This window comes from Amborella trichopoda, chromosome 7, assembly GCF_054954075.1.
Source record: "Amborella trichopoda isolate Santa Cruz 75 chromosome 7, AtrichopodaSantaCruz75HAP2 v2.0, whole genome shotgun sequence".
NCBI lineage: Eukaryota > Viridiplantae > Streptophyta > Magnoliopsida > Amborellales > Amborellaceae > Amborella > Amborella trichopoda.
This window is the reverse complement of record NC_142342.1, coordinates 32,434,857-32,450,816: the sequence shown is the minus strand read 5'-3', so window position 1 is coordinate 32,450,816 and position 15,960 is coordinate 32,434,857. Positions and strand designations below refer to the sequence as shown.

The 15,960-nt window shown below is 42.1% G+C and overlaps 1 protein-coding gene and 1 long non-coding RNA gene across 19 annotated transcripts in view; one reads left to right on the top strand and one right to left on the bottom strand.

Moving 5' to 3' along the window:
• LOC18426471 (phosphatidate cytidylyltransferase family protein) overlaps positions 1–13,432 on the bottom strand; it is a 41,717-nt gene extending 28,285 nt beyond the window's left edge. For 16 of the 18 annotated variants that reach the window (XR_016058797.1, XR_016058799.1, XR_016058795.1 and 13 more), the window contains exon 1: positions 13,178–13,432. Coding sequence is in view for 4 of the 18 variants with exons in the window: in XM_088871124.1 (XP_088727250.1) it covers positions 13,178–13,368 (191 nt within the window). In the remaining 14 variants the exon portion in view is untranslated. Of the gene's footprint in view, positions 1–159; positions 1,750–13,177 lie in introns of those variants that run through there. The other 2 variants (XR_016058803.1, XR_016058804.1) reach the window with 1 other exon arrangement.
• A 209-nt stretch (positions 13,433–13,641) lies between these two features.
• LOC105420054 (uncharacterized) lies at positions 13,642–15,109 on the top strand. Its single transcript, XR_966425.3, has 2 exons — positions 13,642–14,133; positions 14,857–15,109. It is a non-coding gene; the product is annotated as an uncharacterized LOC105420054 (long non-coding RNA).
• Positions 15,110–15,960: the final 851 nt, after the last annotated feature.

The following is a 15,960-nucleotide window of genomic DNA, read 5'->3' as shown; positions in this document are numbered from 1 at the left end:
ACATTTCGAATGCTCAGTATACAGTAAAAAAAGAAACAAGAAGAGCAAAGATGCACAGGGGGAGAGAGACAGTAAAACCATAAAGAAGAGAGTACTAAGTATACAAGATAAAACCAAAAGAAAACAAAACAAAACTTGAAGGAGAGAGAAGCGTATTACAAAACGATAAAGTTGCTAATGAAGTTCTCCAAATACTTTGGTGGAGTAAGCTGTTCGGACCGGCTTTTAGCATCTGAGAAGCAGCTACGATGGGCAAGAAGCATTTGGAGAGAGCTACCGATGCAAGAAAACATTAACCCGGGAGACCAAACTTTTGAAGTCCTTGCTCGCCAATTGTCTACTAGGGACGATGGTGAGGCAGGCCGAAAGTCTTGTAGAATTAGAAGATGGCAACCCACCTGCAGGGTACTCGAAGTACAGATGCAGAGAGCCAGAAATGAGCAGAAGCTCAAGGAGGGAGAGAGCTAATATACCAAAGGAGGCATCCCCACATATCGGGTGGTCTACAATGGCGAGAAATAGAGGAAAGAAGGCAAGGGGCTGCGGGGTAGAGACAGTAAGTCCAAGAGAGGTGTGACCACAATTATTGTAGAAAAATAAACTGAACTAGAGAAAGAAACACATAAGAGCCGATAGAGGAGTCCTCAAGATGAGCTGAAGAACTTTGTTGTTGGGGCTGGCCGGGCATCTTCTAAGCTGGACAAGATGGGCTGCTGTAACATGGTGGCTGTAGCCCGAAAGGCTTGTGATGTTTCTGCTGTCTTTGGACCAAATTGGTCCAAAAGATTTCTTCTACAGGTTGGGGTCCAAACTAGGCCAGTTCCATTGAATTGGACATAGCCTGCCACTAGGGCCGCTTGATTCGTGGCTATTGATTCGTGGCTAGAGAGAAGAGAAAAGGGAAAGTTATCTTAATAGGGGAATGCCCAAACAAGAGATCACACCAGAATTTAATGCAAAGCCCATTCCCTAACCTGAATCTAGATTGGTTAAGGAAGGCTGATCTAGTAGAGGATATTCCTTTCCAAGCTCCTAAGGACCTGTGAGGAGGGGATCTGGGCAGCCAATCATCAGTACCCAGCCCATATTTTTTGTTGATGTTTTGTTTCCAAAGTAGAGGATGAGGTGAGGAGTATCTCCACCACCATATCCCCAAGAGGGGACCAGATTCATTGTTCTAAGGTTCTTGATACCCCGGCCTCCAAACTTTTTGGAGGACAGATAAGCCATGCAACTAAGTGGTATTTATGGGACCCCTCGACCCCAGCCCATAAGAAACCTCTCGTCAGTTTTTCCAACTGCTTAAGGACAGAGATTGGGATTTGAAACAGGGACATAGAATAAATGGGGGATGTTGGCTACCCACAAAAGAGAGGAAGCGGCCCTTCCAAGAGGCGAATTTCTATGTAAATTTTTCAATGAGGTTGTCCCATAAGTGTTTCTTAGGTTTGCCTATATAGAGGGGGAGACCTAGGAAGGGAGGGTTTTCGTGGAGCAACCTAAGCGAAGTGCAAGATGTTGTACTTCTGGGTTGTCTACCAGAATCTTTATCATTTTAGTTATGGCTAGGTTGACTTTCATCCCAGTTAGGAGCTCGAAGGTTCTAAGGTATCTCCAAAGGCAATCGAACTGTTCGGGGTTTGTATCACAGAAGAAGAGTGTATCGTCTGCATAAAGGAGGTGAGTAATCAAAGGACCAGCTCAGGTGGATCGGAACCCCGTGACACGACCCATGTCATACAACCTAGATAAGGCTCGGGACAAGAGTTCACCTCTGAGTGTGAAGAGGAAAGGCAAGAGGGGGCCTTGTCTGAACCCTCTCTCAGCTTGGAAGAAACCTTCAGAAGAGCCATTAAGGATAATTGAGAAGGAAGGGTTCAAGATACAAGCTCTAATCCAGTTTCTCCATCGGGAGCCAAAACCCATTTTGTTTTGAATGGAGTCCAAGATTGACCAGTTGACTCTATCATAGGGCTTTTCCCAATCTAATTTGATGATGAAGCCCTTCTGACCTAAGAGGGAACTAAAGTGGATAACCTCGTGTGCTGTGAGGGCAACATCTAGAATTTTCCTATTGGAAACAAATGTCGATTGGGTTGGGGAGATGACTGAGGGCAAAACCTCCTGGAGATGGGATGCTAGAGCCTTTGCTAGGATTTTGTAAGAAGAGTTGAGGAGGCTACTGGGGCAAAAATCTTTTAATCTATGGGCTCCTTCTATTTTGGGGACAAGGTCAGGAAGGTATAGTTTAAGGCTGAGTTTAGTCTACCCCTATGGTAGAACTCTTCGAAGAAAGCAAAGAGATCTAGGGTTGTTTCCCATAATTGTTGAAATAAAACAACTAGAAATCCATCCAGTCTGGGAGCTTTGTCTTTTGGGAGATCTACTGCTCCGAGGATTTCCTCAAGGGAGAAAGGTATTTCTAAGCTCAGTGAATCTTCTTGGGAAAGAGATAGGAAGGTGGGGTTACCCAAGACTGGACGAGGGTGAGAAGGCCTAGTAAACAAATTTTTGAAGAATCTAATGAAGGGCACTTGATTTCTGAGGGTTGCAAGAAAGAGTGGTTGCCTACTGAAACCAAGGTTACGGACTTTCCCCTATTTCTGGAGCTGGCTGTTTTGTGGAAGAAACCAGTGTTTTTATTCCCCTCTTTAAGCCATTTGATTCTAGAGCGTTGGAACCAATATATCTCTTCCTGCTTAAGGGTTAAGGCTAAATTTGTTTTCGCCTGAGTCCTAGAATCTATTTTCGGGTCGGGTCATAGCACGGGTTTCCTCCAGGGCATCTAGGTCTGAGATTACAGCTGTATGAGCCCTAATGGGGTCCCTAAAATTTGAGGGCAAGTTCCTACTCCAGAGTTTCAAAGAGGATTTGAGGATTTGCAGCTTACATGACAATCAGAAACCAGCCCACCCTGTGACAGAGGCAGAGGACCAAACCGAGGAAACCAATTGGGCAAAGGAGGGATCTTCCAACCATAATATATCAAGTCTAAAAGGTTTGTTTGAAGGAGGGGTTGGGTTGGTGTCTAAGTGAATGCGTTTGTGATCAAAGGTGATTTTAGGGAGGGCCCTAGAGAAGGCTCCCGGGAATGAAGATTCCCAAGAAAGGTTGATGAGGAATCGATCTATCTTTGTCACAATGGGGGTAGTGGAATGGTTGGACCAGGTAAAGGATGCCCCTGATAGAGGGATATCAACTTGGGGGATGCTTTCTATAAACTCTGAGAAGGCTCTCATGGATGCAGTTAGAGGGCCACCATTTGATTTCTCATGGGGCCATCTAACTGAGTTAAAATCCGCTCCCAGTAACCAGGGGGTATGTGGGGGGGGGGCAGAGTTGAGAAGTTCTACCCAAAGGAGGGTTGGGTTAGGACCATACACAAAGGTGGTCTTAAAAGTGAAATCATCAGTTAACCTTCAGAAGGAGGACGTTATGGAGTATTCAGAGACCTCGGAGGAAAGACTAGAGAAACACTCCGATTCCAGATTACCCAGATTCCACCGAAGGCACCTTCGGAATCTTTCGCAGCCCAAGCACAAGAATTTCTACCCCAAACTTTCCTAACCATTGCTAGGTCATGGGCTGGTAATTTAGTATCAAAAATAGCAACAAAATCTGGAAATTGAGTGGAGACTAGGGAACATACAGCACAGCACTTATCGTTGCTACCCAGTCCACGGATGTTCCATCAAAGGATCCTCATCTAGGTGAATTAGGGTGGAAAGAGGATTTCCTGATGGATCTCCTCTTCTTAGGACTAGTGGGCGGAATGGAGGAGAGCGAAACCGATTTCCTGGGGGTGTTGTAACACAACCCAGAGTGCAGTTTTGTGAGTTCCCCGGACCCTTTAAGGGATTGGGAGAGATAGGTACTTGGGGTGCTCCTGCTGCTTCCCTATGGTGTGCCGAAATTTTCGTGGATTCTCCATCAAAGGCAAGACCACAAACCTCTATTGTTTCTGCCATTTGGGGCTCCGCACGTTCTATTCTAACAATTTCCCTGGAATCTGTGGAAGTTTTGGACTGTATATCTGAGTTAAAATCAAGGGTAGAGGGTACATTGGATGAAGGCGTTCTCTAGGAAGGACTGTGCAGGAACAGAATTGTGTAGAGATTATAGGGAGGGTGTGGGTGATGAAGACGGAGGGGGGAAAATAGTTTAAACGTGGATGCATGGGGGGAAGATGCCCATCAAAAGCCTGGGCAGCATTAAGAGCGAACCTCAATTCTAAGGGAAGGGAGACTAATTCGTCCAGTTTCAAAAATTGAATACCAATGTCTGGAGGATTGGGGAGGGTCGAGGCAAAAGGGTGAGCAGGGATGGAGTCTCCTGGAGTACGCTCAAAAAAGCCAAAGAGAGGGGGGGGCAAGTGGTGTGGGCCGGGAACCCTGGGCAGTTAACATATTGAGGGAAGAAGTAGGGGTAAGGTTGAACGTGAGTTTGGAGATTTTGGGGGGAGGAGACTAATGGATGTGAAGTAAAGCTGGGAGAGGTTTGATAAGGTTGAGGAGAGTTGTTGGGGGAGATTGGTGGTTGGTGAGTCGTAGTGGGGGTAAGCGGGAAGTTGCTTTTCCCTGCGAGGTATGAGGGGGGGTGAGTAAGGGTAGTAAGGTAGAAAGGTGAGGGGTGGAGGCGTAGAAGATGGAGAAGTAAAGTGTTGGGGGGAGAGAGGGTTGTAACAAGAATAGGGAAGCAAAGCCAAAAAGGGGTTAGGAGTGACTGCAGTTGTAGAGTTAGAGAGGAGAGAAAGAGAAGGAGAGGTGGGTTGATTGAATCCATCGCCAAGGTGGTGGGAAGAGGGTGCTAGAAGTGGAGGCGAAGGGACAGGAGAGGAGTACTCAAGTGAGGATGGGGAGGGATAGGGGCTAAGAGGGAGAGCGGTTGTCTGGACAAGAGATGAAGAATCTAGGGGTACAGGTGGCGAGGTGAATGCAATTGCCCTAGGAAACTGGGCTACCTCGGGAAGGGGCGCTTGGGGGGACAGCTGTCTAGATTGAGGACATGTGCACGTTGTGTCTGGGCGCATAACTATGTGGAGAGATAAAGGGAGAAGGGGGGGAGCTGTCCTAAGTGCTACTCCAGCATTGGGGATTTAATGAGTCTCAAGTGAATAGGCTGGGGGAAGGGCAGTTTCGAGCGGAGGAAGGGCTAGGTGTCTTAGAGGTGCCGCCAACATCAAAGGACAGAACTAATGCGGAGCAAATGTCAAAATAATATGATGGCTCCGGACGGCAAGATGGGGAAGATGAAGGGACCCGAGGAGAAAAGGAGTCAGTGGGGGATGGTACGAAGCAGGGTGATTTACCCAAGGCTACAGAGCATTGGGATTCATGAGGGTTGGTGACGTGTTGGGGAGCACGGAGAGGAGGAGGACCATGGTCCCGAGAGATGAGTTGGTCAGCTGGGAAGGTGGTACAAGGACTAGGATTACGCTTATTGTTCCCCCGCTGGACCTTAGTCCAGTTTCGTGGTCTAGGCCAGTACGTTCATGGCGATCCTTGCCCTGGACCGAAATAGAGACAGAGTAAGAGAGGCCATATGGAGGAAAATAGTGGTCGAAAAATTGTCCTCAAAATGGGCAGCGACCAGGAGAACTAAGTTCACTAGAGGAAGGGAGCCTACTGATTTCCAATGAACTGAGATGAACAGGTCACAGCAGTTCCCTAAGGATCTAAAGACACTATTGGTCCACAAATGAAGAGGTATACCTTCAAAATTAACCCAAAACTTTTTATTTTGAACTGCATCTAAGGAGCGATTCCATTTTTCTAGGGATAGTAAAGCACCTTTAAAATGAAGTTTGGAGTTTGAGAAATCTCTAGGAAAAGAATTAGCAGGGAAAGAGATCAGGTATTTACCATTATGTGTGGGCCTGCACATATTGTGATAGTTTTGGAAGGTTTCCTACAGCCAGCAATTAATACCTTTGAAGTCACCTATGGGGGAGAAAAGTACCAATGAAGGAATCTTCCAACAATGTGATGCGGTCCTCAATTTCTGGGGCTTGATGGAGCCAAAGGTGTGGGGTTTCTTGGAGGTAGGAGACATGGTGGTCTCGTTGCACATTAAGGTTAGGAAGCAGGGCTGGTAATGGAGGGATAGGTTTGGAGGCTAACACTTTACATAACTAGGTTTAGTAAAGAATGAGGGGGCCTGTTACCTGGGCTTGGGTTATGTGTTTGGGGGTTAACGTAGGAGGGGTTTGGGGAGGAGGGCTCGGGAAAGTCGTTATGGGTATTAGTGGTGTTATGAACTGGTAGAGGGTATAAAGGTGGGTTGGAGGAGGAAGCGGGATAACCAATCGAAGTCTAGAGCTAGGTATGTTGGGGGAGGTTATGGTATCTGTTGGGGGGGGTATGGATTAAGAGGGCTATGCTTCCTGGTTTGCCTTTTTTAGAGGGCTGCTGGGATAACTGGGGGTGTATGGGGTAGCTCGACGTGGACTTAGACTGGAGCTATGATGAATTCTTGGCACAGTTTGGGTGAATTTTCCTGCCAACATTTTGGTGTTGTCTGGGTTGGTTGGCCAGGATCCTTGAAACGATGGGGCTTTTGTTGAGTGCGATGTGGCCAAGCGAGGGATCTGCCTGGGTTGGTGGTTTGAAGAGGCTTCTGAAATCGTGGCTTAGCTCTCTGAAGGGGTGGGGCTTGGTCTTGGTGGGTATGCCACAAATGTGGTGGTGGGTAGGCATTGAAGGCTCGCCAAGGATATGTGATGCAGTCATGCCCCAGCCGATAGTTTTTTGCTGGGCCAGGAATGGCCGTAGAACCCAAGAGGAAGAGAAAAGGCAATGATGTAATAAGGAGAGATTATTAGAGTTATTTTAATTATTCTTTTGTTTAGGGAGTGCGCAGGGATAATTAGGTGGGCATGAGTTTATCCTGTATTTGATATTGATTGGTTGGATTGGTTGGATTGGTTAGTTTGGAATATAAATAGGATAAGGTTAAATATAAAGGAAGTTTTATCTTTTCAACAATAGGAAGGCTTTGGATAAAACGTGAGAGAGAAAATAGGCACGTGAGGTTAAGAGATGGGGGTAGATTAAGAGAGAGAAAATAGGAAAATGTTTATCTTTTTTTAGTCTATTTGAGGGAGATTTCCCTTCATTGTAAATAAGTGAATGAATTAAATAGAATTTAATCTCGTGAAGAGATTGTTTTGGGGTGGATTCCCTTGTAGACCTTTGGGAGAGGGTATAGTCTCTCAATCTTTCTTTCTTTTTATTGTTCTCTTTTGTGGTTTTATTTTCTCCCTGCATCAATTAGTATCAGAGCGGGTTCCAATGGCTTCAAAAGAGACACCCCTTGATGGATTAAAGTTATTGACTGGAGTAGTTCAAGCCCTAGCAGAGAGAGTAGACCAATTCATGGCCATAGCTGACAAAGTAGATGAGCTTGTGCAAAAGTTCGCTCAGCTTCAGGATGGCAGGAATCCGAAGATCGACGTTGGAACTCAAGGCAACCGAGATGAAAGAGGTATGCATCTTGTTCCTAACCACCATCGGGTGGCCCCAGTTAATGACGAATTCAATGAACGAATTCTTCGATTGTTGGAACGAGAAAGAGAACCTGGAATAAAAATTGATATTCCAGAGTTCCATGGTCGATTGCATGCAAATGATTTTCTTGATTGGCTAAGTAAATTAGAGAAAATGTTTGAGTACAGAGATATTGCAGATCCCAAAAAAGTAAAATTAGTAGCCACAAAATTTTCTGGCCATGCATTGGTTTGGTGGGATGATTTGCAAAAGGATCGTCTTCGACAAGGTAAGGAAAAAATTAATTCGTGGGAGGAAAAGATGAAGACAAAGATGAAGATGAGCAGAAAAGTTTTACTAGTAAATTATGCCCGAACTTTGTACCAAAGGTGTCAAAACCTCAAGCAAGGTGAAAATTCGATAAGTGACTATACTGAAGAGTTATATATTTTAACATCTAGGGCAAATTTACAAGAGCATAAAGATCAAAAAATAAGCCGCTACTTAAATGGGCTACATCTAAGCATTCAAAATGAATTGGCCTTCAAAGATATTTATAAGATGTATGATGCCTAGGCCCTCAAAGCAGAAGAAATAGTCAATCTCGGCTTTGGGAGAAACAGCTCAGTGATAAGAGGCTCTACTTCAACACAGGGGTAGCAAGCTTTAACCTTTAAAAGACCACCTATGCGGCGTGAAAACCAAACCTCTCAGAATTTTCCAACTAGGCCAAACCCTAATATGGGGAGAGGTGGTGTTGGGAGAGGGCTGGGAGTACCTAAAACACCTCGTGATGATATACAAATTGTGTGTTTCAAGTGCCAACAGCCTGGGCATAGGGCATTCAATTGTCCCTCACGTCAACCCCTGTCAAAGTTAATTTGGCTGAAGAAAATTATGAAGAAGAAGTCGATGAAGGATACACCTATGAAAGCCAAGGTGATATTGGGACGAGTCAGTCTTATGAAGGAACTGAGCCTTTCAAAGGTGAGATTGAGGTGTTGTACAGAGATGAAAGCGGTGAAGCCTTAATTGTCCAGCGAACAATATTTTTCAAACAACTTGCACATCAAGACGCAAGTTATACACAATACTAATTGATGGTAGGAGCAGTGAAAACATTGTGCCTAAAGAGATGGTGGATAAACTTCAATTGAATGAGCATAAGCACCCACGCCCATATCACATCCAGTGGTTCACGAAAGGAGGTGAGATACCAATTCTTACTCAGTGTTTAATCTCTTTTTCCATTGGTGCTAATTATAAAGATGAAGTGTGGTGCGATATAGCACCTATGGATGCATGTCACATATTATTTGGTAGACCATGGCTTTATGATTATAATATGGTGCATAAAAGTAGACCAAACACTTATTCTTTTGTCAAGGATGGTATTAATATCACACTCCACCCTATAAAACAACTTCCTACACCAAAATCCACTAATGAGGAGGATCCAAAGTTGCTTGATGTGCAAAAATTAAAAGGGGGCAGCAAGGATATGGATGTGATTTATGTGTTGCTTGCAAAAGAAAATCCAACACGAACAGCAATTCCTAGGTCTATTGAACCTATACTTAAGAAGTATAAAGATTTGATGCCTGAAGACCTGATCATCTTCCTCCAATGAGAAATATTCAGCATCACATTGACTTGGTCCCTGGTTCTAACCTACCAAATTTGGCCCATTATCGAATGAGCCCCATGGAACATGAAGAGTTGCACAGACAAGTTGTTGATTTGCTTAAGAAGGGATTGATTCGAGAAAGCATATCACCATGTGCTGTCCCTGCATTACTGACTCCAAAAAAAGATGGGTCATGGAGGATGTGCGTAAACAGTCGAACGATCGACAAAATTACAATCAAGTACCGATTTCCCATACCCAGGCTCGTTGATATGTTAGATATGCTTAATGGAGCCAAGGTTTTCTCAAAGATTGATTTAAGGAGTCGGTACCATCAAATTCGGATTCGTCCTAGGGATGAATGGAATACCGTATTCAAAACTCGAGATGGACTACATAAGTGGCTTGTGATGCCATTCTCATGCACCAAGCACATTCATGCGCCTAATGACTGAGGTACTTCGTTCTTTTATTGGTAAATTTGTAATGGTTTATTTTGATGATATCTTGGGTTTTAGTGCTAACCCACATGATCATCTCAACCACTTGGACCAAGTTTTTGATGTGCTAAGGAAGGAATCACTTTTGTGAATTTGAAAAAATGCTAATTTATGACGGACAATGTCGTCTTTCTGGGGTATGTTATTTCATCTGAGAGAATTAAGGTGGATCAAAAAAAGGTGAACACCATAGTTGAGTGGCCGGTGCCAAAGTCACTCACTGAGGTACGTTCTTTTCATGGCCTAGCGACCTTTTATCGTCGATTTATCAGAATTTCAGCACTCTAATAGCACTAGTAACTGATTGTATGAGGGCTGGAAAGTTTTCATGAAGTCCCGCTGTTAAAAAGAGCTTCACTTTAATTAAACAAAAGATGATGCAAGCACCAATACTTGCCTTACCAGATTTTTCTAAGGTGTTTGAGGTTGAAACTGATGCATCAAATGTTAGCATAGGGGCAGTTTTAAGTCAAGAGGGGTGACCAGTAGCCTTCTTTAGTGAGAAATTGAATGAGGCATGTAAGAAGTATTCGGTCTATGACCTCGAGTTTTATGCAGTGGTGCAAGCCTTGCACTACTAGAGGTGCTATCTGATTCATAGGGAGTTTGTTCTATACTCAGATCATGAAGCACTCCGGTATTTGAGTTCCCAGAAGAAGTTGAATGCGCGACATGCCAAGTGGATGGCCTTCCTTCAAGAATACACCTTCCTATTAAAGCACAAGGCTGGAACCCAAAATAAGGCAGTTGATGTTTTAAGTAGAAGGGTAGTGTTGCTTAGAACTTTATTTATGAAAGTGTTGGTTTGAAGTGATAAAATATCAATATAAAGTTGATCCAATTTTCAGCAAGGTCCTTAAAAGATGTGTTGATGGGCAAGACCCTATGAGTGAGTCTCTCACGCATGATGGTTGTTTATTTAAAGGTGTGCAGTTATGTATACCTGATTGCTCCCTAAGGGAGAAGTTAATCATGGAGCTTCATGGTAGGGGCTTAGATGGGCATTTAGGGAAGGACAAAACTATGGCTATGGTTGGAGAAAAGTATTTTTGCCAAATATGCGAAGGGATGTTGATCGATTTGTGACCCGATGTCGAACTTGCCAAGTCTCTAAAAGTCACACACAAAATATGGGTCTTTATACTCCTCTTCCTGTTCCAGATGCCCATGGGTTGATATCTCCATAGACTTTGTACTTGGACTTCCACATACCACACGAGGTATGGACTCTATTTTTGTTGTTGTTGATCGATTTTCCAAAATGGCACATTTTATTCCTTGTAGGAGAACTATGGATGCTACACATATTGCCAATCTCTTTTTCAAAAATATTGTAAGGCTACATGGTGTTCCTAAGTCTATTACATCTTATCGGGATACAAAATTCTTAAGTCATTTTTGGCGCACTTTGTGGAATCGGATGGGAACTAAACTTCAATTTTCTAGTGCCTATCATCCTCAAACAGATGGGCAAACCGAAATAGTGAATAGGAGCCTTGGTAACTTCTTGAAGAGTATTGTTGGTGATAACATATCTCAGTGGGACCTCGCTTTGCCCCAGATTGAGCTTGCTTACAACAGTTCAGTGAATCGGTCCACAAGAAAATCACCATTTGAGATTGTTAAGGGGCAAACTCCTAATCATGTGCTGGACCTAGTGCCATTACCCATGCCAGGCAAGATAAGTGATGATGCCAATGCTTTTGCTGAGCATATTCGAGATTTGCAAGCTCAAATCAAGAAGAAAATTGAGGAAAGCAATGCAAAGCATCAAAAAGCCTCAAACAAGCATAAAAGAGAGAAAATTTTCAAGAAGGGTGACCCAGTAATGGTGTACTTGCAAAAGGAGAGGTTTCCATTAGGAACCTATAATAAACTCAAGTCCAAAAAGGAGGGCCCTTGCCGCATTTTGAAGCAATATAGGAACAATGCATATAAGGTGGAATTACCAACGGCATTGGATATCTCCCCGATATTTAATGTTGACTTATTTGAGTTTCATGGAGACCCTCTAGAAATCAAAGAAGAAGTAGTTGATATGATGAAGCAATTACCGAGAAAGAAAGCTGAGGAAATTGAGCAAGTTTTGAAGACTGAAAGCTTTCAAACTCGAAAAGGTCCTATCACCAATATCTAGTCAAATGAAAGGGCAAGCCATAGTCTGATAGCACGTGGATTTCTGAGCAAGTGTTCAAAAGGGTGGATACAGTCTTATATCGCATCTATAAAGAAGTCAACTCGTCGGAATCGAGTTCCTTTCAATTGGGGGAGGGAATGATGCAACCATGCCCAAGCCAATAGTTCCTGGCTGGGCCAGGAAGGGTCGACGAATCCAAGAGAGAAAGAAAGGGCAATGATGTAATAAGGGGGGATTATTAGGGTTATTTTAATTATTCTTTTGTTTAGGGAGTGCACAAGGATAACTAGGTGGGCATGGGTTTATCATGTGTTTGATATTGATTAGTTGGGTTGGTTAGTTTGGAATGTAAATATGATAAGGTTAAATCTAAGGGGAGTTTCATCTTTTCAACAAGAGGAAGGCTTTGGATAAAACGTGAGAGAGAAAATAGGTACATGAGGTTAAGAGATGGGGGTAGCTTAAGAGATTGGGGTAGGTTAAAAGAGAGAAAATAGGAAAGTATTGATCTTTTTTTAGTCTATTTATGGGAGATTTTCTTTCATTGTAAATCAGTGAATAAATTGAATAGAATTTGGTCTCGTTAAGAGATTGTATTAGGGTGAATTCCCTTGAAGACCTTTGGGAAAGGGTATAGTCTCTCAATCTTTCTTTCTTTTTATTGTTAGTTTTGTGGTTTTATTTTCTCCCTGCACAATATGATGGTGGGTAAGCATTGAAGGCACCTCACGGATGAGGTGAAGGGTAAGGTGGTGGGTAGGCATTGAAGGTTCACCGAGGTGTTGGGTAGGCATTGAAGGCATCCTCCATTTCATTCATTTCTCTCAGCCCTCTTAGCGCCTGAATAACAAACCCTGTTTGGAGCGACTGAACTTCAACGGCAAGACAGACGAGCACTCGTAGAGGCAGAAACGCAAAGCAATGGCGGCTTGGCGCAGAGAGTGATGAGAAAGAGAGAGAGATGGGTTTCAATAGAGAGAGATGAGCGAGAGAGGGGTTTACAGTCTTAAATCTCCTAATCATTCTATCTTTTCAACGCAAAAATGAGAGGGAGGTTCAAAAAATTGAACTTTGAATTGGTCAAACAGCAGAGGCCCAGACAACCAGCTTTAATTCAATTTTTCGGCTTAATATAGATTCCAGCTCCAACACAGGGCCAAGGAAGTAAATTGGCACCAAGACCTGCATATACATAACATACCGAAGACTTGGCAAAATGATTTGGCTTGCTCCACACAGACAGACGCCAAAAGAAAACACAAATCAATTCCCAATTCCGGTAACCACAAAAGCTTCAATTCACCAAAAGGAAAACTTATCTCGACAAACAGAGGAGAATCAACCACAAAAATCAATACCATAATTCAAAATTAAACAAAATTCAGGCGATATTGAACCTAAAGAAATTAAAAAATAAAAAACACATCACCTGGTTTTGAATCGGGAAAGCCCTAGCGCACCACAATCGATCAAAATCTCCATCATGAAGCTGACAAGAGCAAGGAGGCAGAGGGCCACACCCTCAACCAATAGCGAAGAGGGGCTTCTGAAAACAGAGAATAAAACGCGAGCGATGATCAGAAAAACCACCACTCTCTCTCCGACCAAAATTCCGGCCATTTTCGTCGGGAAAACTGCGAAACTCCGGCCAAATGGCGAGGGTCGAATGCCCGTTGAAGGGCTTCGGTCCTACGCGTCCGGCCAAATGGCGATGGTAGAATGCGGGCTTCGGTCCTACGCGTCCGAACTACGCGTCCGAAGCCAAAGTCCAAGCAGAACTCTGTCCTGGGTTTAAGATATTTGGGGTGCAGTTATCACGCGGATGCCTATGCGGATGCCTATGGAGGTCTTGAGACACGGTTTAACTAATATACACCGTCCATATATTTCGACGGTCATGATCGCAGAGTAAAGAAAAGGGCAAAACCCGTGATCGCCGGTAGCCAATTTTGCTTCCTTCAGCACGTCTCTGCCGCACCAGGCCCTCTGCCCCACCAGACCTGGAGACCAGACAGGAGCACCAGGCCCTCTGCCACACCAGACCTGGAGACCAGACAGGAGGAAGAGGAATTTAGAAAGAGAAAGATGGCATAGTTGGATTGAGAGAGAAAATGAACAGATGTTTAAGAATTGAGAGAGAGAAAAAAGGAGAGAGTTGGGGTGAGTAGAAGGAGAAAAAAAAAAAAGTTCAGACCGGACGCTTTGGAGCCACGGGAGGTAGAGGAATTCAGAGAGAGAAATAGGGGAGAGTTGGGGTGAGTGAGAAACAAGAAGAAGAGAAGTTGAGATTAGAAGCCTCGGGGTTATAGGGCGTGCAGTCATAAGCTTCCCGCAAGTTATTGAAGCTCAAAACCTTCATCATGTTTTTTGGAACAACATCTTCAGGTAATGATGCATCAAATCGATTTTAATATAACGATTCTTTACAGATCCACTATGATGCCCATGTTTTTGCATCGGTATCCCATGTTATTAAACCCTAAATCACCCATCCGTTTTTTTTTTATTTTTTCTCTCAAATCAAAACCAAACAATTTAATAATTAATTCAAATCATTCATAATTTATCTATTTAGAAAAACACTAAGGTTATTTTTCGGATCAATTGAAAAATTTGTAGAAATTGATGTACAAATTTTTCTATATATATTCATGTTATATATCCAAAAACTTCCACCCTACTTCCGTCTTGGCATATCAAGCATTTTTTGGGCATTCCTTTTTGTATAGGGCACCACGTATGTTCGTTGTGTCTTTAAATTTCGCCATTTTGTAATAATTTTTATAAATTTAATACAATGTTAACCTTAAAAAAAAAAAAAAATGGTCATCTAATTTTTTTATTAAAAAAATGTTCTATTTGGTGTGAATCTTTTTTTTTTAAGCTGAATTTGCTTTTTTGAAGTGTTAAGCTTAAAAACCAATAGTCACTTAATTACTGGTGAGGCTAAAAACCAATGGTTGAACTATCCTGAACTTGTTGGTATATTGATAAGTGGTAAATCTGCTCTATCTGTATATTGATTGAAAAAGGTACACACTCTTTAATCAACTCAATTTGGGGATGGCTTTTGTTGTATGAGACAACTTTGTATTGATGTGAATGTAGTTTGACTCAATTTGGGGATGGCTTTTGCTGAATGAGACAACTCAATGAAGCTTTTGCTTACTCATGGAATCAGCACAATTTGGGGATGGCTTTTGTTATATGAGACAACTCTATATTGATGTGAATGTAGTGTCATCAATGTTAATATTTATGGCTCAATTTGGAGATGGCATGTGTTGTATGAGACATATTGATGTGAATGTAGAATCATGTGGCTCAATTTCATGTTAATATTTATGACTCAATTTGGGGATGGCTTTTGTTGTATGAGTCTGTATTGATGTAAACGTTGTGCCTAATGTTTTAAAAAATAGATCGATGACTCGGATCGAGCACTTCAAAAACCAATCTGGATCGGTGAATCGGCGATTCGGATTGGAAATCAGTCGGAGTAAGCCTTAAAAAAAATCTGAAAAATTTATTAAAATTCATTATAAATGTTGTTTTTTAGGAATCCAATAAGAAATGAGGGTACTCCATTAAAAAATTTCAATTTTTTGCATGAATATGCGAATATTGATATATTCTTTCCCGGCATGAACTATTGTTTCCCATTTAGTTTACATCACACAAAAGTGGGCACAATCCCAACTCAATTAAAATGATCACATATAGTCATACATCTCAATTACAAAAATGCAAGATAATATAATAAAAAATGCAAGCTCCAAACATGCCTACAACTCAATTATCAAGAATATATATACAATTTATGTATCAACACATATTTTTTTGCATTAAAAATTTAATAATAAATTTGAAAAATGCAAGATAATATATTTATCATACGTGCCACGATTTTTTTACAATGATATTCATACAGTTAATACCAATAATATATATACATGCCACAAATGATATTTACAATGATATAGTCATTCAAGATAATATAGTGATAAAATATTTATTAATCATATACATACATTTTATGCATTAAAATTAAAAAATACAATTTTAAATTAAAAAATTAAGAACATGTATTTTTTGCATCAATAATCTATCAACATGCAATTTTTTGCACTACAAAGTTAACAATAAAAATTAAAAATACAGTTTAACTCCTCATGATAATCAAAATCTGGCCACGATTTTCACAATTTTTTA